At 36.4% G+C, this 16,144-nt stretch overlaps 1 protein-coding gene across 1 annotated transcript; it reads left to right on the top strand.

Moving 5' to 3' along the window:
• Positions 1-8,456: 8,456 nt before the first annotated feature.
• LOC140139822 (transcription factor Sox-11-A-like) lies at positions 8,457-11,860 on the top strand. Its single transcript, XM_072161559.1, has one exon. It carries the CDS (start codon positions 8,654-8,656, stop codon positions 9,770-9,772), a length of 1,119 nt encoding a protein of 372 aa, XP_072017660.1. The 5' UTR covers positions 8,457-8,653; the 3' UTR covers positions 9,773-11,860.
• Positions 11,861-16,144: the final 4,284 nt, after the last annotated feature.

Here is a 16,144-nt window from a genome sequence, read left to right as displayed (position 1 = left end):
ATGATTTACAATATTTTTGAGCAGGAAGTGCTGAGGCAGTTTGATATTTCGATATGTATAGTTCCGTGTTGCACTTTCTGTTAAAATTACGAAATTAAAGCATCCCCTTGTTTATCTATAACTCGCCATCTATATGAAAGTTATTATACATATTATTCGTCGAAGCTGGGGGTATTTAAAGGGGGCTTTCAAAACATGATAAACATGCAATGTGCCTATATATTACATCTTTATACTTATCTTTTCGCAGAAGGTAAAACAGAAAATACACAAATTGATAGCTTAACATTGTAACATTAAATTCTTGGGAAGGAGAAATATAATGTTAAAATTCTGCGAATGACTCTAGTAAAACGTTAGTAGGCTACTCTAATATAACCTGAATCGTGTTCTGTCGTGTGTGTATTGACTTACTTATAAACATAGACATTTATCATGATTTGACCCCAAAAGCGCAGAATTTTAACCCTTATAATGCAAAATTTTAATCTGCTTTTCTTTCAAATACAACAACAGGGTATAACCATATAATAATAAGACCCGATTGAAATATATTTTTAATTATTTTGATAGTCTGGACATAGACAGGTCATTTTGAGGCCACAGACTCGGGAGGGGTAACGCACAAAGCCCCTTGATCCACATGATAGGCTGACCCGGCATAAATGTGGACGAAAGATATGAAAGAGAACCAAAGAATAATTTAGAAAACCACACAAAACATATTGGCCTATTAAACATTTAATAATATCTGATTTGATTAATTAAAACTGCAGAACATATTGGATGCAAAAAAGAACACACGTAGAACACAAGTGTTGAACAGTTCAAAATGTAAAAGAGATAGAATTATCTTATAATGTGTTCCAACTGTATTCTTGATGTGTTCTTATATACTGCAAGAAATAGTTTACTCAACACAAAAAAAAAAAGGTCACAGCTCAACAGTTGAATAAAAAAATTACTCAACAATGAGCTCATTTAGGTTACAACTCAACAAATGAGTAAAAAAAATACTCAAATGTTGAGTAATTTTTTTACTCATTTGTTAATGTTGAGTTTTGACCTAAATGAGCTCAATGTTGAGTAATTTTTCACTCAACTGTTGAGCTGTGACCTTTTTACTCAGTGTTGAGTAAAATATTTTTAGAGTGTACATGCTGCTGTTCTTATAGTGTTCTACAAGATCACATCAATGTTCATCGCATGACAACGTGTTCTGAATGTGTTCTTTTGGTTCTGACAAATTACTCGAACACATCGAGTGGCACACCAAGAACGTGTTCTAATTATGTTACATTTTGAACACCTAACAATGTGTTCTGCATGAGTGCGAAGTTCTCGGACGTGTCATCATGTTCTGCAGTTTTTGCAGTAACGTTCTGTTTTTGTAGTAACGTTCTGCAGTAACGTTCTGCAGCTTTTGCAGTGACGTTCTGCAGGTTTTGCAGTAACGTTCTGCAGTTTTTGCAGTAACGTTCTGTACTTTTTGCAGTGACGTTCTGTAGTTTTTGCAGTGACGTTCTGTAGTTTTTGTAGTGACGTTCTGCATTTTTGCAGTGACGTTCTGTAGTTTTTGACGTTCTGCAGTTTTTGCAGTGACTTTCTGTAGTTTTTGTAGTGACGTTCTGTAGTTTTTGCAGTGATGTTCTGTAGTTTTTGTAGTGACGTTCTGCAGTTTTTGCAATGACGGGTTACAGTAACGATCTGCATATTTTACAGTAACGTTCTGCAGGTTTGCAGTAACGTTCTGAACTTTTTGCAGTGTAATACATAATAACAATACACGTAGAAAATAAATGTGGAACGAGGCTATATTTCCATCTCAATGCCCGGCCATGATATCAACATAATCTTTTAAAGACATAATGGAAACATGGATGTAAAGTCCCTTTCTATAAGGGTTTGGTGGTTTCTGCGCCAGATATGGCACCTGAGTAAACTATAAATTTTACTTTCACTTTTGCTGTAGTGTTTACTGGGCGGCTTAGTGAGAACCAAGATCAAGAGTTAGGCTATAATATACAACGGTGAGTAGGGTGGCTTTCACTTTCATCAGTTCAATTAACATCCAGGCCGTGAACTCTTAGAAATAAAGGTTCAACTTTAGAACCCTTCTATCCTCTATATCAGATATATAAATAGGCCTAGAGAACCCTCAGTAAAACTGGTTCGAAAAAGGTTCCTTGAGCTTCACATTGCTGGATTTACAGAACCTTTTAAGTTCTTTAAAGAACCCTCGTAATTTTGAGGGGTTTGCTATAATAGGCCTATCTCACAAGTTCATAATTAGGAGATACACATGCACGTCCCAACTTCCGCTGGTATACCGGAAGTGATCGGACGCGACGGCACGATCATTTTGCTATATACACCACTATAACTGTGGATTGCAGACACGACCGACATGCGGCGTATTCGCTCAGCTTTACGGTATGTCGTCGGTAGGCCTATAATGACTACCAGGGTTAGACAAATAGTCTTATTGCGAATTTCATAATCAGTTTTTTTAAGTTATAGTTTTAGGTTCAGTATAATATGATACCTCGATGGTTGGAAACTTCCCTCACCCCTCCCTAAACATTAAGTAGACATATGTAAAACACTGGTGGGTGAACGACCCTTTTATTCCACTCTTGCCACCTCGCCAGTCAACAGTAAGTATTGACACTGACCATGTTGACCACTGCAGTCCTTGGTATCATCGGTCGTCTCGGCAATCTAAATTAAAGGCCACGGTACTGGATTATATGCTTTTATACCTCAAGCCCCAGATTTTCTTGAAACAAATCTCAATCAGATACAAATACAAGATATGGGCAGAATTTGTCGGTTTTTATGCCGACACGCGAGCGCCTGAATATGAATAAAACTATGATATCGGGCAAGATATGTCCCTCTCTCTGCTGCGCGATACGCGGAGGTACAGTCGTGTTGCAAAATAATTGTCAAAAAACGTCAACATTATGATTTGATATGATATGAACATAATTATTTGAAAACTTATTATAATGTCATTTCCTAAAGTCGGCCTACAAACATGCCTATAGGCTATAGCTGAAATAACATTGAACATTAACCTATAAAAGGTTCTAAAGTTGTCCTCTCAAGAGAACCCTGGGAGGTTCTCTAAAGAACCAAAAATGGTTTCAAAACCATCGAAAATGGCCCCAAAATGTGTTAACCGTTTTCGGTTCTTTAGAGAACTTTAATGGTTCTCGAAATTAAGAACCCTTTTAAGAGGTTCAAGATGGAGGGTTCTCCCGAGAGGACAAAAAGGTTCTATTTATAGAACCTTTTATTTCTTAGAGTATAGATGATGAGCCGTCCGCAAAATACTAAAAGGCTTACGTTTTCATCTCCCTCAGGTCTCGCGACAGGAAAATATACATAATTTGGCGAAATTACCTTTTTTTGATGTCGATCGCCGGTGTTTTTGTTTTGCGCACCGCGTCCGACCGGACACATATTACTAGCAATTGGTGATAGATCAGATCTTGAATTATATTTTCATTTCTGCCTGTCTACAAATATGTTATGACAGTTGTATTCGGACCCCTCACCTGCGGGCAAAGTATTACTTCTAAGCTTTGACTTTCATTTTTGTCCCAACAAAATATTGTCGATTTAGCCGTGAGAAATTTGATACAATACGGATTTTTTTTCAAGAGACCTGTTAGGGTTTATAGGAAACGAGATGGGGTTTAAATTAAGATGTGGAAGATGGATAGGGGTTGTTAATGCCACACGGGGAATGGCTGGGTGTTGCTCGCGTGGCTGCTTTGCATAGAGTATTAAAAAATCGCGTCAGATTCGCTCATCGCGGCCGATGGCGATCAGCGCAAGCTGAAAAGATAACAAACCTAGGGTTCATAATATTTTTGAAAGATTTAAGGCTTATTTAAAATCCCTGCACACCCATCATTAAGACCTATACATCATTCAGTTCCTGCTCAATTTTGACATCACACTCGGGGACCAATTTATCAGGAACGAAACTTTTTGAGAAATTAAAATCACCACTGTTTTTTGTTGTTGTTGTTTTTAATTCCGCAATCAATAATCGGGAATTTATTTGCAAATTGGATGTGTTCTAGCATGCAGGTTATTATAGGCATCTAGGCCTGTATACTACTTTTCAGTTTTAAATTTTATATAATTCTTCAACTAATTCTTGCACATCTTTAGCGGTCTCATTATCTACATCATGGGTCAAAGGGCGTCCATTAAAAAAAAAAAACCCAAAAAAACTTTGACTTCCGAAGAACCGTTATCCCAAAGGTTCGTTTTTCCGAATGTTTGTCATTCTGATGATCATTACTGGAGTAATGATCCTTCGGAAGTACGAGCCTAGCCCTACTAGTATAGGGCCTTTTGACTGCGATGATCCAAAACCATGCTATATCATAAAACCTGCAGTCCAGAGAGCTGCTGCCAGTGACTGCTATTAATTCCCCAGAAAATCTCGGGGACAGTGGTTAGTGGGTTGTGAGCTGTCACTGGGTTTTTTGCAGTTCTCAGTATATAGCATGGTGTATATAGTATATAATGTGTAATAAAAAAAGGCCCTGTGGTAGGGCTAGTACGAGCCTTGGAGTCATGACCCTGGGAATGACGGCCTTGTTGTAAATTCGGAGTAACGACCCTTCGGAGTAATGAACCTTCGGAGTAATCATCCTTCGGAATACCGGTCCTTCGGAATATTATGTTCCCAAAACTTTACATGTAGGCTACCCCAATAACCAAAACTATACCTCGCCGTAACAAAAGCCTATAATATAAAACCATGCAGTATAATTCAACTCAAATCACAGCGCAATTTCACCTAACCATTATGATGAATGTGGCCATTTAGATTCCAAAATGACCACTCTAACAAGCATTGCCCGACTCGAGAAACTAATAAATGACGGTAAATACGAGACTGCGTGTAAATAGCGAGGATATTCACTTGTACGTGATCGAAATTCAAAAGTGTCATTTTCTCTCGAAACACCGTGTATTGTGTTCAATTTTACCCCATCACCGCGTGGACTGCAAACCCTATATGTCAAAATATTACAAATTTCACAGTGTCCTGATGATTTATCATCAGTACAAAATATACTTTCAAATGGGTACAAACATGCCTATTAGTAGCTCAAATTAAACATCTTTTTAATTTTTCTGACAATTTGGTTGATCTTCAAAGTTGTTCAGTCGTTGAAATCTGCACACAACCATGCATGCCAAACAGCACATCATTATTCGTTTATTGGTAACGGCCGATCAAGTTGCATCTTCAATTTTCGATTTGAAGGAGGAGGGGTGTTCAGATTAGGAAACTAAGAGAAATCGTAATGAAATCAAGTCAAATATCGGCAAGAAAATGAATATGTTAACATACTAACTATATGGCTAACTAAACAACTGATGTGGATGACAAGTAGAGGGATAGTAATTTGACGATTTAAGAATAATTTTATTGAGGACAAAAAGGGGGTCTGATTGATGAGTCTCTCACCTTCTTGGTCCGCGTACTATTTAAAACCTGTACCTTTAAATCCGCAGTGCTCCGGAACCGAGCAAATCCAGCATATTTCCTTTAATCACTGCGTTGTCTTTTTTAAAGATATTTCTTGTTTTCATGTTATCATGGGGGGGATAGATGGATGAAAAAGGTCGCTCTGAACTGTCAACTATAAGGAAATTCCGAGCACCATTTGCAGTGAACACAGAAAAGGTGCATAACGGAATAGCAACATTTGGTTTAGGCCTACAATATTTTTAAGTTGGTAAAAGAGTTCATGCCGACACTTGCACTTCCGGCGCATCCATTCCCACTCAGTGCCGCCGCTCGATACTTTCATTTCCGGAAACGGTTCCCCCCCCCCCCATTCGGTTTCCCCACTAACTACCCCCACCCACACAACGATCGGGCAACCTATGGCAAGTGCATGTGTCAAACGGGAAACAACATGTTGATGTACGGTATTTAATGTTAAGTGGATATTTTACACCGGACAAACTTAATAGAATTGTGACCGTTACCCCAAATATCCCGGAAACGAATAATTTCTGCTTAAATTGGTATCACAACTTGTGCGCTAGAGAGATAGGGCGAAAATATTGGCCTATTATCAATTATTTTGATTATCTTTATAATGACATGGGTTGTCAATAGTGTCAAGGTATCTATGAACCGGGTTTCAGAAAATCTGATTATTGATGGGTTTTACATAGTTCTATAAATATGATAAAAAGTGAAATATTATTGTTGGCACCAAAGTGGTGTCAAGTTCAGTGTGGATGTATTTGAAGTTGTGAACCACCAAATCAGTATCACATGAGGAAATGATGATTTAGTTGGGCACGCATTACCACTATACCAATACCGTAAAAACTCGATAGTTAGCATATGTGCTTACTATCGAGCGCTTTGAAAACATGAAATTGTACTTTTAAAGTCCGGCGCTTTACCAACTGAGCTAATGGGGTTGAGACACAAGTTGGGGGTTTACCTGTTCGTAGGCCTAATGTGTGTATCGATAATTTGCTCAAACTTCCCTTTACACTTTTGTGGATGGGGCACTTCATTTTTGCATGTTTTAAAAGCGCTCGATAGTAAGCACATATGCTAACTATCGAGTTTTTACACTATGATGGTTAAAAATTTTGCAACTTCGAATGTGACATTGCATGGCCTTCTCTCTCTCAGCACCGCTTACACCCGGCCTATATAAGCCACGTCCAAATTGATCTTGAAGTACATGTCATTGACAATGCTGAAAATAAAGTAAAACTTTCAAGTGGATGTGTACAAATATTATAAAAGGATTAAAGTTTTATCCACTCTTTGTTTTAGGGCAGAGAAGATGTAATTAAAAGCATCTTCTCGGATCAAATATCGATTGGACCAATTATTAAAAAGTTGAAAATTATAATAAACAACCTGTAAATAACTTGAAAGCCAAGACTAGAAATTTACTGAAGTGTATGTTATTTAGACCATGGAAATAGTAGATAAGACTGAACTTAAATTTCATCGGAGTAACCAAATACTAAAATTTTAGTTGTTGAGAGCAACTAAAACCCGTCCAAACATGCCATATCATAAAGCGTGCCATGTCCAGTTTACAAGCCATTGCCGTAAGTGGCGCTGTATATGATTAGCGTACCTAACAAGCTTTAACCGTGCATATAGGCTATTTCCTATGGAGGAAGTTTTGGAGGTAATGAATTGGCGCTAGGTTTCCTTAATAATAACGATTAAATGGCTTCGAAGGCCTGTTTAGTGGCTAAATTCAATGATTTAGGACTTCAAATAATATCATATAAAATAATCTTACAAAGTTGCCAAAAATATCTGAAATAATAGAGCTTAAAGTGCTCAAAAACAACTTTGCGTGTAGATGAGTTTAATATCAGACCATGTGTTCACTGCACTGGTTTTCAGGTACTAGGGAGCTCCTGGAAAAGGGAAGATGGTTTCGAAACTGAGCCTGGTAGCTCATCCGAACGGTTTGTGTATCCAATGCCTACACATACTATAAGAATAAAGGATGATATATGGGTATAATAAAACTATAGGCCTATAATTCTATTTAGACACAATTTCCGGGACGAAATTAAAGTTTAAAAAATTAAAACATTATTCCAACAACATCATGCTATTAATGATAACAGCAACAATTTCACGTTATTTAAATTTCTCTTTGCAATAACTATGTCACAGTAACATGCAGCCATTTGCAGCCAATCATATCGGGCCTACCTTGAATTTCGAAGGACTGATTTAAAAAAAAAAATTAAATTATTTTTCTAGAAAGTACCGTAACTAAAAGAGAATGGTTAAGAAAGATGATAATTTTTTTTAATGTTTTAAAAATAGACCATGTAGATAGATACATCTGATTTTTTGATGCCCTTAAAAATCTTCCAACTTTTAATACACATGCATTCTCTACGATACTACCAGCATCACCAGTAAACACCACATCGACAGGTGTTGGCGAGTTCTCACCGTACGGTCCCACTATACTGCGCCCTCATTTATTACAACTTATTATTTTCTGTCCTTCACCCGACCCCATCACCTGCTTTTCGTAGCACTGTAACGTTTTATTGCACCTTCAACTTTTAGTACCTACCATTGAAATAAAACTTTATACCTCCTCACTAGCAGATTTTTTTTGGCACGTGGGGGCATGGTACAAGATCCACTGTACCTCTCTGATGATATAGGGGTGCATATTTCAAAATCGGTGACCTAGCGGTACTGCAAAACAGAAAAAAAATAATCGTGGAAAATCACACTGAGTATGGATGAGTCACGCACGACTGTGCGGTGACCTTTTCTATGTTAATTGCACAGCATTGTAAAAGGCCCCGCCTTCCTAAGCCGTGATTGGTCGTCGAGTGCCCTGCTTAGCGATGTGTAAGCGTGCTGCTGGGAATAAATAATCGCGGGATTCTTATGATCAGTTAATAACAAGCTAAACACTCAAACTGACTAGTCGTGCCAACACCAACGCTCTTTTACTCACAGTGTGAGTAACATGTTACTACTATAATTTACCAGACCAATTCTTGGATAAAATTGTATCGTGATTTGATCATCACTTGTGCTGATCTACTAACTACTACTGTATACTGAACTATACAACAAGTCAACATGTTTGATATTATGATACCACAACAGGTACCAACCGGTATGACTCTTCTTCATCATCATCAAATCCCCAGCCCGGGATCGCCTGGTAGCGTAAGCAGTGGGTCCAGTGAGGATCTGAAACAGTCAACTCTTGATATCGCTGAAGATATCTGCCAAACGAACTGGAAAGCTAATAATGGACATGTAAAAAGGCCCATGAATGCTTTCATGGTGTGGTCTCAGATCGAGAGAAGAAAAATTATGGAGCAGACTCCTGACATGCACAATGCAGAAATCTCTAAGCGACTTGGTAGACGCTGGAAAATGCTGAATGAAACGCAGAAGGGACCCTTCGTTGAGGAAGCAGAAAGACTGCGACTTCTTCACATGCAAGAGTTTCCTGATTACAAGTACAGACCACGCAAGAAGGCCAAGCCTGCGACCAAAACCGAAACCGTGAGTAAATCAAGCAAATCCAGCAAGAAGAGCAGCAAGAAGAGCCATAGTAGTCCACGAAACAACAACAACAACAACCATAGTGCCACAAACAATAACAGGAATCCTGACCGTGTTCCCAAGCTGAAACTCACTATTGACAAGCGATTCAGGGAGAGTATCAAGGCAAGTAAAGCCGTAGAACTCGGTAATTCTCAGCTCACTCCCCCTGCCAAAGTACCGGCCAGTCCAACTGGTTCCAATCCTGACTCTCCATTAGACACTAGTCTTTATGAAGACTTTGTAAAACCAGTACAACATACACAAATGCAGCAGTACAATAACATCACCGCAGTACCTCAACTTCAACATCATCAATTACAGCAACAGCAATATCAGCAGGTGCAACAACAACAGCAGAACTGTTTACAGCAGATTATTCCAGCCGATAACTCATGTACGGACTTGTCCACGCTATGTGCAACAATCGAGGACTTTGCTTTCCCAAACGGCTGGCCAAGTTTTGATATCAATAATTTAACAAGTCTAGGACTTGCTGATGATCTCAGCCCATTGGACTCATGTAGCAGTGCAGGGTCACATTTTGAATTTCCGGACTATACAACCCCAGAAGTGAGTGAAATGATCGAGGGTGATTGGTTAGACCCATTGAATCTTGCATCATTTGTGTCAACGTGCACATGAACTGACTAAAAATGGACTTATATATCTCTATGTTGAACTCTTGTGTTTATAATATAAAATGTATGTATTACTATTTTTCTATCATCTTTTTTGCTATGATATATTGTTGTTTTCATATGTCTGCTAAACATAACTCATGATTATTACAGTATGTGTGCATGTATCATGATTTTTAAAGTTTTCAATAATTTTAAAAATCATATACTTGGCGCCTATGTGCTTGCTTTCAGTTTAAAACCAGAAACTGTACAGGGATTTTCAATTTGAAATTTTCAAATCTTGTGCTCGCCTTGGCTGGTATTATAGCCTGCGGTCCCCACGCCGTGGTAAACTAGCCAAATCTCAAGTTGCTGAAAACCCCCTGCTGTTTTTGGTGAACTGAATCACCAGCATTTTAGACCTAGACCCAAACCTTGAACCACATGTACGCGGTCAGTATGTGTTTTCGAGCCATTATTGACCTCCACCAACATCTTGAACAGTGAGTGACATTTGCTTATCAAGGACTCCAAATCTCAAACTGTTTGGACTTATCCGTTCCTTTATATATTTTCTCAGTTCTGCAAACGCACTCACTGAATAACTCAAGGACATAATTTGTGATATGTAATACTTCTTTGGTAAACAGTTTCACAGTCTGTACTAGTTTTTCTTTGACTACTAAATTGTGCATATTGTATCAAATTTATTTATGCAAATGTTCCTCTGTTTTTATGTTCATATAAGCCCTTTATCAGTTGGAATTATCTGTGTCGCAAAGACCTTGTACGTTTTGTTTTCAACACAGAATTGAATGACTTAGTACGATCATGGTTGAAATATTTTGAAGGCAATCATGTTTGCCAAACTTCCAGAAATTATTTTCATTTAACATCTTTGCAAATTCCAAAATCTTGTATAATTTGATAATTCCAAAACCAGGAACTACGAAGTGGCAGTTGAGAAGTAGACCAAATTGTGTGTATTAAAAATTGTGATAATTATTTACCAATGTTTCAAATAACATATTTTTTAACTAAATGAATTTTCATCTTGTACAAGAACGAAAAAATCACGCTTTTGTACATTTTTTTTTATCCGATTTTTTCTACACTGTACTTGATGTTTTTTTTTCTACTTTGAATATTATAACTACAGTATCTATTTTTTGACAGTAATTTTGTACGTGACATGTTATTTGAAACATTGGCAGAATTAAATGGTTTATGAAGGAATGAATTCCAATTTTTGACAAAAGTTGTAGCTTTATAAAATTGGCAAATTTTGCAACTCGTGTGCAGAGAGAAATATACACTGTAAAAATTGTAAACAAGAAAAGGTGACTAATTAAAAATGGACTTTTTAAAGTAACCAAAAAGTCGGAAAGTATGAAATTGTATAAAACGGTACAGAACGAACGTGTATATTTCTATTGCAGAGGTTCTGAATTTATCTTATTTGTACAGGGAGAGCAAAAATTATTGTGTAGCCATGTTTTTAAAAGACAAAATATTATTGTTTATTATTATTATTATCATTGCATCGAGTGATTGGAATATGACAATTCATATCACTACTCAACAAACATGACCAATCTTCCAAAAAAAATATCAATTTGAAAAATCCAACATAACTTGCAAAATTTTACCGATTAATTTTATTTAATCAACTTCAAAATTTATCGATGCAGTTTTGGAAGTTATATATTGATCAACAATTCCATGATTAGTTACCAGATTTTTTTCCAAAACCTAATTTATTTATTTATTCATTGCTTGAATATTTAATTGGTTGTGTTTCACATGTAATTGTATGTAGTGTACATGTAAAATCATCTATACAAATCTCAAAGCCATTTTGGCTAGCAAATTTTTTATTCAATTTTGTGATAAAAAAGTTGAATATTGAACATGAAAAAAATTGAACCATTGTAAGTAAACTTTAATATTAAAATATTTGTAATATATTTTGAGTAGATTCATAATTTGATACGAAAGATGCCGATTTTTGGTACTATTATTATTAATATACATGTATAACTTAAAGAAAAAAATGCTGAAAAAAAACTTTGAAAATAACACTTTGAAAAGAAAAGTTGAAAATGAAAAACATCTGTCGTTGTGTTTGTCTAATTTACTCATGCGTTTAGTGCGTGTATTCTCCTACTATTTGCAAGTCTGTTTTGCCCAAGTGTGGTTTATATTTCAGCAAATAGTTTTTGGTACGGTAGCCCGCTAAGTTAGCTATATTTTTAGCTTGGTTGAAAATCAGCGTGCTTTGAACTAGTATGGCCAGTCTCATGTCTAGCTGTATAACATGCATGAGGCCCGGTAAAGGGATTTCTAAATTGGTTATTTTGCAACCCACCAAAATAACCAATGCACCTAACAATACGACCTGGACATCACAATAGAGTTTTTAAATTTGGTTAAAACCAAGTAAAATCGTTATTTAGTTGTGTCAAAAGCTGCACACAATGGGTCCCGTGTATTGAGCTATTTGTGCTCAGCTCTATCAATGTTTGGGCAAAAGGGTTATAGCCATTCAATATCTTGGCCGTTATTTCGGCCCATTGAAGCGTGTATTTGAAAAAGACTCAAGTTCGACAATCCGGTCGTTACCCATTGATAAGGTTGTTTAAGAACCCCATTATGGTATCAATTATCGATTTTAACAACGGGAGTTTATTAGGGGTAATAATTTACAGATATTTAATTATTGATCACAAGGCCTATTTGTCGAAGGAGAATTCAGGATGAAAAACGAAATGGGACCTTTTATAAATAAAAATAGAAGCGCGCGAATTTCGAGGTCATGGCGACCATGATATAGTCACTTCACTTCACATGAGTTTGCCAAAAAGAATGTATTTTGGAAATAAACATGCATGGGCTGCTGATTGCTATCCAAACGTATCTCAGTTTTGGACCGAAACTGAATACCAAAATATATAAATAGACATTAGACAGTCATCAATAAATATTATTCCCTTCAGTGCATGCATGTTTCTCTTCAGTCAGAATATATTTTTTTTCAGCAAACTCAAGTGAAATCATTTGATAATTTTATTTCTATATTTATAACTCCCCAGAAAAAAGGTACATTATTTTTCTTGTGCAAAATGCAAGCTCTGGACAGTAGTTTTAAAAATAATTCAAAAGTCTTGGTATTATGAAATAGGCCGTTAAGCATATATCCGGGAAAAAAAATACCAGGTCTTAATTTCAAATGCTTGAACATGTCTATGCAAGCATACTGAGTCTCGCGATATTAATCTCTAGCCAGTCTTCGAGCTATCAATTTTTGATTTGGTCGTCCAAGTCGTCTATAGCATGGTCCAACCTCGATAAATATATCCATTTTTAATTTAATCAAAATATAATCTTCATTTAAATTGAACTCATATTTCCTTATCATTCTGTAACACATTTCACTCTTTCAATATTTCAAAACACAACTGCCATGTCATTTAGTAGTTTCGAAGTCTATGGGATCAGGTCAACTCTCAACTCAACATAATTCTGACCTGCCTGAGCTGAATATAAAGAAAAGATTCTTCAAATTTCCTACTGACGTACGATTGTATTTTTTCTGCGGTTAGACCCGTAAAGTCACCAGACTCGGCTGTGATGAAAAGTTTAATAATTTTTAGAACACCATACAAAACAATATCCACATACAGGACGATCATGGGTGAGAGACTAACATAAGAACCTGACCCAAATAGGCATGGTTGAAAGACTAATGCAGGTGTGTTTACAACGAGTGAAAGGTTGTCTTCAATATTTGACATGTTGGATGAAATATTTACAAGTTTGCTTTAGATCAATAATTATTTATTCTCATCTTCTGTATTCCCCCTGGTACTTGAAATACTGACATCTAAAATATAAATAAGAACGACTGTCATGTTCTATATCTAAATTGATCACAAGTTTTTGAAATCGGTAATATTATTTACCCCTTGTCAATTTAAAATTTACTTGGAATGATATTGATGCATGTCCACACCGAGACGCGGTGCAGGGTCCAAGAATATAAAAGTGGCGATTTGGGCCCTACAGCTTGTAGACCCATGTTCTGTTCTTCCCCAAATATTTTGAGATAGCTTTCTGATTTTAATTTAAGTAAACCGATCAACACATTTTTATGACATCTCCAGCACATGCAAGATATTCAAAGGACCCGACGTACAGTATAATTATAATAAACTGAAGATGATCATAATTTATATGTGGTCGAGTCTCATTTTGTCCCACGATAATTATAAATATCTATTCTGATGCTTCCAGCGGACTTTTGGTCTTAGCTGAAGTTGAATGGCTTCTTAACATGCTAAAAGGAGCCTTCAAATATTGATGAGATTTTTTTCACAAGTTCATGTCATTTCGTTTATCACCAGGTTTACGACATCTTTTTAAGAATTTAAGCAAACCAACACACACAGATGTGATAATGACTTAACAATAAACACACATTATACTTGAACTCAGGTAAATAAACTTATAATCACAGTTACGCAACCCAAAATAGAAAGCTCAAATGATTTATGTATAATCAGAGCATTATTAGCATACCCTTAAAATGCTATTTATATAAGGTGAATCTCGGTGAACTGAGGAACAAAATGGCGTGTGATGTGTCTGGGCCGAAGTGCAAACCATCTAAATTTGGCATCAACATGCAGAGATTTCCCCGGGAGAGCTGTTACGACAAAGTCATCCATTTAACTCATTTACTGCAGACCGCATCAGGTAAGGTACATATTTTTACCTCAAAATCTCAATTTTAAATTTTTTCATTAACATATTTGGAATCTCCAGGGTAAATGCATTCAAATGAGTAATATATAGGCATGCCTAGTAGGCCTAAGTATGATTGGTTTTGCAATTCTTGAAAAATTTTCCCAAAATTTCGAGTGCATCAAAATCGGGAAGTGGCCATCAGCAACATGGTCGGAGATACAGTATTTTGAAACTCATCATTCATGATCTCAAATACATGTATTTAAACCTGTGCTAAACCAGCTATTCGCCAACTTGCAGCAGGTAAGCCGCCACTTCTGGTTATAAATCCATACATTTTTCCTGTGTTGTTCGATGACACAGAATTATCATGCATTTTGAGAAATAAATGAATAAATATTTTGTATAAGGTTGGATTTAAAATATGACCTTTCTGAATCATTGTCTATTTATAAGAATATAAAGTTATCAAGTTGTTATTAATATTACTCCAGTATGACATAATGAAAGCATGGTAATTAAATTCTTGTGACTTTATACGGAATTACGGGGATATTTTTAGACGCGTTCTAAAACATTTGAATTTTCCTGGATATTCCCGATTGACACGAAACAAGAGAATGCAACCTACTTTCTCGTTCCTAATTCGGTTATACAATTCGAGGGTTAAGGGAAAGAAAGCCATAACCTGAAATAGCTGCCAGATGTCATTTAGATGAAGGCCTATACAATATGCAGAAATTATCAAAATATCTATGGGGCAGCTATTGCGGATATGATTTGAATTAGAATTAATACTAGTACATTCTGTGCCTTGATATTAGACGAGTCAATTTATGTATGAGCTAGACAAAAATGAAAACCAATGTTTTTGCTTGTTAGTGACTCTAAACACCCTCCTGAACAACATATCCAAAAAGGGCAAAAAAGGACACATGGAAAATATGGTAATTCAAAATGGCCGCTAATGCAGGGCTCAAATTTCAAAATAGATGGATTTTATCCATATTCCCCCAATTTTGAAATTTGAGGCCTGCATCCATTTTGGAAATATGCACATTTACATTTTGCCCCTGTTCCCTTTTTTGTCCTTTTTGGATATGTTGTTCAGGAGGGTGTTTAGAGTCACTAGCAAGCAAAAACATTGGTGTTCCATTTTAGGTGTGCCCATTTTGGTACTTAATTTGACTCGTCTATATGTGAGGAATATATCATGCACAACAACAGGGCTCGAAATAAATCCAGCTCCAAAATAATGTTGTCGATTTTTAAAATTCATGCAGGGTCCAATCCACAAGTTCCATGGTCTATCCATGGTCTATCTCTGTGTAGGCCTACATCTATTAAAGGCCTACACAGATTCCACGTGGTCCAGTATGCATGCAGGTATAATAACAGTCAATTACTGCTTTTCAATTTAATGTCATCGATTTCATCCAACATAAAGCTAAAATGTTTATAGATTTTATGTTACATAAATATGTGCGTTCGATAAATACTTCAATCAGACCTGTTTTGTGGCGAAATGAAAAATCGGTCGGGGCATTTTGAGGTCAGAACAACTCGCCATGCAAATTGCCATATCACATCAGGCCTTTAGGCCTGGAGTGTGAACTCGATGATCACACACACTCGCAGAAAATCTATA

The sequence above is a fragment of the Amphiura filiformis genome, chromosome 18 (assembly GCF_039555335.1).
Source record: "Amphiura filiformis chromosome 18, Afil_fr2py, whole genome shotgun sequence".
In the NCBI taxonomy this organism is placed as follows: Eukaryota; Metazoa; Echinodermata; class Ophiuroidea; order Amphilepidida; family Amphiuridae; genus Amphiura; species Amphiura filiformis.
Note: the sequence above shows the minus strand (reverse complement) of the source record. Positions and strands in the feature narration are given on the sequence as shown.